This window comes from Mesoplodon mirus (genome assembly GCF_964341445.2).
Source record: "Mesoplodon mirus genome assembly, contig: HAP1_SCAFFOLD_4311, whole genome shotgun sequence".
NCBI classification, from domain to species: Eukaryota; Metazoa; Chordata; class Mammalia; order Artiodactyla; family Ziphiidae; genus Mesoplodon; species Mesoplodon mirus.
Window position 1 is genome coordinate 1 of NW_028293692.1, and position 6589 is coordinate 6589.

Consider the following 6589-nt stretch of genomic DNA (forward strand, 5'->3'; position numbering starts at 1 on the left):
GTAAGTTTACTTCTTCACGATTAATTTGCGATTGTTTCAATGGTGAAGCAACTGATTTCATTGATCGAGGACATTCTGAATGATAAAATTCCGCGAACAACAAGTAAAGCGACTGAAAACAAAGCTATATTTGATGTCATGTCGATCAAAATAACTACTCTTAAACTCAGTTATAAATCATTATGAAAACTAATATAAATCAATTAACAGATAACAATATGTAACAAGTAAACAAAATACTGATAAGCAAATGGTAGTGTAGAAGTATGAATGCATCATATGGCTAATAACGACTTACTTAATGAAGATTTAGACGATGGTTTGCGAAGCAAACGTTTACGTTGGACATCTCTACGTGAACTAAAACAATTCGACAGGAATAACAGCATAAAGACAAGACAAAGAGAGAATCAATGTGGATTTATACGGCAGCATCTCAAGCTTTCCGTCTAGGTGGTCTTTTATGCAGATACAAGCTGGTCTACCCGTCTCGTCAATGTATTCATGGCCTCACGCCTTAAATTAGGACAGGGACTGCACAAGACCAACTAAAATATACTCCACAGCCCTCAAACATCAAAAATGAGTGTTTGCAACATTGAGTTTAGTTCATAGTGGAAAACTCGCAAGACCATATAAGTTAATGAAAAGAAAACTAATACCGAGGTTCACCGAAAGTTGGACTTTCATAAACAAATACGTTAAGCGAATTGCTGAAATTTTGCTCGTCTCACATTGAAAATATTAACAAGCGAAAAATAGCACCACTATGTTGTCTGTCTTATCTTTTAAATTAACTCAAGCCTCATTGGTCCTTACCCCAAAAATTTCATAAGAAAGACTAAATTGTGACAATAATCAAACCTAATACGGCAAACCACTTATCTACTGAAATCTACTACTAGCATACCTCTGCCGAAAATACTGGACATCAGCAGTATATAATACAGATTTTGGCTTTCCCACTTTGTCCCACGGATGAAGCTCGCGATGTGGTGAACGTGAACGATCTAGAGAATTTATTTTTGAAGAAATATTAAAGTTAATATTAGGCAAACCATATATTTAAAACAAACCATTGTGAGAGTGACTTTTTGTTGTCATAGCTGTTTCCTGAAAACAAAGTATTTCACTTCTATGCATTGATAATCAAATTCATGAAAGAAAAATCTTCGCCCGAACAGCTAAGGAAGAACTTCTCTCAATAATAGCACTAGTAAAACAAGGACCACTATCTATTTCACAAAATAATATTCACGTTTGTCTCCATTTCTTCACGATAACTAGTAGACTGACACGAATATTCAGACAGTTTGACACTATAAGCAATTTCAAAATATATTCAAAATATTGCGTTCAGAACGTTGTCCAAATATTAACTAACATCCTGCTTTTACGAGTAAACTTAAGTTTAACACGTCAAAATTAAAAGAAAAAAGAAAAAAGATAGGAACAGTCTAAACTACCACTGGTTGCTACGGGCAGTTATTATGTATGGAAAAAAATTTTTCGCGCCCATAAACACTTGGGACGTGATTACAGACATAATCTAAATATCGTATAAAAAATGTTTTCACACCTACATACGTACTAGCAACTACTCGTCAAAGTGTTTGAGAAGGCAGTGCAAGAATTGACATGGATATTTTTAGCCAGTTATGAAGTAGCTGACATTATGTACAACAGCTACCGATTTATTGGATTTCGCGAAAGGAAAAAAAAGCGCAAAGTTTTGTTACTGTTGATGCCTTCCATCGATCCTTGTGTCTGTATTTGTAAAAAGATGTAAAATTTTGATGCCTCCACCGGCGATAAACATCGTTATTACGAACATTGTTTTCTTTAGGTTTAACCGAAGATCGATTTTTACGCTATGAATTGCCAAATTTGGTCAGTACTGATTTGCCTCAGCAACTACTTGATGATTGGCAAAACGAATATGCTGTACAGTTGCAAGCCATCGATTTCTTCTGGAATGTTGTCACATTCTGATTTTCACATGATGTTCTCAAGAGTGGTTGTAGACAATTTTTCCATGAGAACCTATCGTCGAATCTTTGTCTTCACACTGATGATAATGCCGTTGTGGAATGGTGGAATTCTGATTGTGAAGTCATTGTAGAACTCATGACAGAAGTCTTGCACTGATTAGGTACACTCTTACTGCTATCTCCATGACCGCCTCTTTTTAAGTGAGTCGAGAGCCTTTTCAGAGTATGATGAAATTAAGAAATAGCGGCATTTTGTGCTTTTAAGCATGGGTTTCGTAACCGTGTGGACATGATATATGGTGCTGAAACCCTTTCTAAATCCAGCTTACTTGTATGGTTGTTATCCGTTTGCCAATACTTTTGAAAAAGGCAGATAACATGTGAAATGGGATTGATGCACCGTTCATTTTCAACTTATGGAATATCTCTATATTCTAAAGCTACCTGTAAGCGGATTGAGAAATGAATATTGTGAATGACATAGGTCCATCAGAGCCAGCTCCGAACGGTTTCAAGAGTATCGACGATGCGGTGAAGAGGAGAAGAATAACTCGACATCGTGATCATCTATTAACCGTAAACTAACTGGTATTGACTGTTATATCACTGCGAATAATCATGGCTCTCGTCGTTTGGAATGCAGGGTGAATGGTTTAAATAATGCGGAAATAGATGAAATTAGCTAAAAAACGCTTCAAATGCTAACAGTAATGTGTTAGTATGGTGAATTATAGTAGCAAAATGCAATTAGTGGCATACACACCGTATATACTCTTACGACAAAGCAAAATCACTTCTACAATTCTTCAATGTTCACAACCTCTTAACTTCAGTTCCTCTATTTATAAAAAAAGTCGTATATTGCCTAAAAACCGAGCATGTTTTCAACGATAGATGAAATTAATCCTGATCACCAACCTGTTCAATCCAATTCTTCGCAAACTTTGTCCAAATAAATGTTTCCAAACAGCAATTTCGACAAATTTATCTAAGCAAAATCAAATTTGTCGTAGCGCAGCGTTAAAGAATCGTCTTATTAATGAAGTATAAGGCCAAGGAAGTCTTTAAAAAATGCACAGTGACACGTTGGTTACAGAAATCTTGTCGTGGCCAATTCGACTTTGATGGTTACGAACATCTCGGACGTACTTCTGCCATTAATGACCATTGGAGGCTTTGGTGGATGTCAATGAGCACACATCTGTTTGAGAACTTGCCGAATTCATCACGAATATCCTAGCTGTTTGGGAGCATCTAAAGAATAGTGGGAGTGTCGAACAAGCTCGACAAATGGATATCGACGATAATAATGCACTGCCACGAGGACAGACATCGGCGCTTCTTCTGTGCAATAAAAACCGCCCTTTTTTCGACTATATCATAAAGTATGACGGGAAATAGATCCTCTAACGGGTCACGAGCTATACACCACATCAATTACTCTCTTGATTTGCTTGCCTCTCAGCATGTTTGGTATATGGATAGCTCGTTACTCCCCGAAAAGGGCAATCGAGGGTTCGAAATCCATTTACCATCACCGAAATGACTTGCTCTGCTTACACAAAACTCTACATACCTCCCAGTTTCTCGTGTATGCAGACTCTTTCGAGTCTCTCCAAAAATTGGCTAGGAGGCGCACAACCACCATTCCATTGGTGGCCCACCCAGTTCCGCCATTAACGGATACCGGCGTGGATGTGATCGTATACACCTTGAGGAATGAAGGCGTTAAGAGAATTAGTAGCAAAGCGCCGTTCCTAGAATCTCAGAACACCGGAGGCCAGTTGCAGTGATGTCCATAATGGAAACAAGGCAGCGCATTTTAAGCGGGTTTGTTTCGGACGAATCTCTCTCATTGAAGAGTTTCAGAGAAAATTGCGCGTCAGCGTATATTGAAAATGAATGTGTTGGGCAGCACATTCAAAACGGCGACTGTAACGGGAAGTGATGTGAAAAATATCAAATACAAAACATTTCTTTTCCAAAATGAGGTTTTCAGTTCGCAAACACACCTGTGCTTTTTCATGCAATACACAGTGCCTTTTTTATAGTGTTCTAATCCTAATTTTCGTTCTAATTATAACGTGAGAATTTTTGCAGTGATCACAATTTTTAACTACAGTTTTACATTAAATCACAAAGCATTTTGTTTTTTATAAACATAAGCTGTTCTTTCGAATTTTAAGCATACATCCTTCCACCTATAGAATAGAACATACGATCTTTTAAAGTACCAAATTTATTTATGTGCACATCCGAAAGCCGTTTGTCAACATTTAAAGACTCAAAAGTGATATACTTGATACCTTTTTTTTTTTAAGAAGGATAGATAATTCTGCGAAGTCTAATAAATAAGCTCACCACGAGGTACGATCCTACAAAAACTTCTACGAAGTTACAATATAAAGATCGATTAAAAATAAGTTTATATGGAACGTTTACATAGGTGGATTATCGCCAGATGAGTTGTTGTAGAATTAAACGTTGGTGAGTTTAAGTGCAGATGTTTTTATGACCTTTTCAAAATTCAGCGCTCGAGTCCAAAGCCCGAGGATTGACTCATCTTCTTTACAAAGTCAGCTATCACTGCACTGGTTGTTGCAAGAAATCCACTTATAACTTGTTAACTATTTCATATAGTAAAATTCTCATAAATTTTTTCATGTCGTATATTTTTATGTCTTTTTTTTGTCATAGGTCGAGTGCGTAATTGTCCACCGAATTCGACGTGGAACGGTAGAATACAAAGTGAGATGGAAAGGATGGTCAGAACAATACGATGAGTGGGTACCTGATGCAAAAATGGTGAACTTACTGCATTGTTATGTAGAAGGAAAAAATTGTTTGTGAAGGTTCATAGATTTGATGTCCTAAAAAATGTTGCAGTAAAGTAATGTTGAAAGTGCTTCATGACTCTGTCATTAGTCTATATTCAACAGCTCTAATAAATTATTTCATTTCTGATTTTTTTCTGAAGAATTCATGAATCATTAGGACTTGTCCTGATGCTATAAACGCTTACTGGACGCGGATTCCAAGGCAGGAAGATAATCGAGTGAAATGGCAACGCTTAGATAGTTCCGGAGGATAAACGTATTCCTCGAATCGAAGTGTCAGTTTTTCAGTAAATGAGCCTTGTTAATTTATATCTTAGTGTTTTCATCAATTTATTTTAAATTTTCACCACATTTTTGGCACATCCAAAATGTATTGAACTACTAATAGTTTTCACTTCTAAAGCAATGTATGCTCTTAACATCCATGGCATAAACGAATCGAAAATAAAGCGAAATCTTCTAGTGAACAATATTAGTTAAGGAAGTTCAATCGTCACCGTTGGTGTCGTCTTCATCTTCTTAAACGGCCAATAATTTCACCGGTATTGAACGTACTAGCGAGTACGCCATGGTCCTGAACTTTCATACTTTGTAGGATAAATTTTGCACTGATGTAGGGCTTCTAATATTTAAGTGTTTAGTGTGTCGAAAAGTCACACCCTGTCAGTCATTTTTTATAAGCTTGAGGATGTTTGTTCATTACAATTCTAAATCTAGCGGAAACTCTTTTTTTGCTCAAATGCGTCTTTTGCAGTGCTAACTAGAGTTCTATAATGTTAAATTTTCGATATTATTTTCTGATATTTTCAGCTTTGATGGCTCCGACAATCGAGCTACATTAATGGTCAAAGTTCCTTCGACAAACGGTGTAGAGGTTGGTAGTTTTCTAACGAAAACAACTATGCGGAATTTTCTAGACAACGCTGTTTAGTTTTTACCCAATATTTTCTATGTTGAGATCTTAAGTTGAGTAGAGAAGATTTATAATTTTAACTTGTAACATAATGACAAGGTACCTTCCGTAAAGTTTTCCAGTTCGAATTTTTGGTACTTGAACACTGCGGTACAAAAATATTTCAGAGTTCTTTTGTGCCTTTGTGAGCTTATACCACCAAAGAGCCCATTGACACTCATTTTTAAAGTAATGTAGAAAGATGAGATTTTTGTGTTATTAGAACCTTATAGCTTCCAAGACCGACTGTCTTTTAACCTCGGCATTGTTTAATATTTCTTAATTCTTCTTCTTTGATAACTTTTGATACGGCGATACGGGCGAAACGTCAGCCCAACAAGTAAATTGTTTATCAACTTCGTGTTTGTTCAAAGAAGAAGAATTAAGAACACTTATAGTTGTTAAGACCGGAAAGGGCAATCATCTGGTTGGAAGTTTGCACCGCCCACAAGTTTTGCAAATATCTCAGCGTCATAGCGGTTGTTTCGATTGATAACAACACTGCCGATTAACAGAAATAGGTAGTTAAAAATGAAATTTAACATCATTATAAGTTAACCGCAGCTTTAGCTTAGCTTGGGTTTAATGCCGATTTGAGCACCTAAGATCATCCCGATAACGGGTGAGTGCTGATAGCGTTGATAGAAGTAAAATAAAACGCGCTGAGAGAAAGGCAAAGCGAGGGGCACGGATGGTCTAACGCATAACTGATGACCCTCAGAAAGGCAAATATCTAGTGGGAAGTTCGTACCGCCCCCAAGTTTTGCAAATCTCTTAGCGTCTTAGCGGTTATATTTCGATTGATAATA

General features: G+C 36.7%; 1 protein-coding gene across 1 annotated transcript; it reads right to left on the reverse strand.

Moving 5' to 3' along the window:
• Positions 1–10: 10 nt before the first annotated feature.
• LOC309798578 (uncharacterized protein) lies at positions 11–2549 on the reverse strand (the record flags this gene model as incomplete). The annotated part of the gene is made up of 6 exons (XM_082646705.1): positions 11–75; positions 299–360; positions 911–1010; positions 1077–1113; positions 1740–1871; positions 2499–2549. Coding segments are annotated over 6 exons (447 nt in total), but the record flags the coding sequence as incomplete, so codon positions are not given.
• Between the last annotated feature and the right edge of the window lie 4040 nt (positions 2550–6589).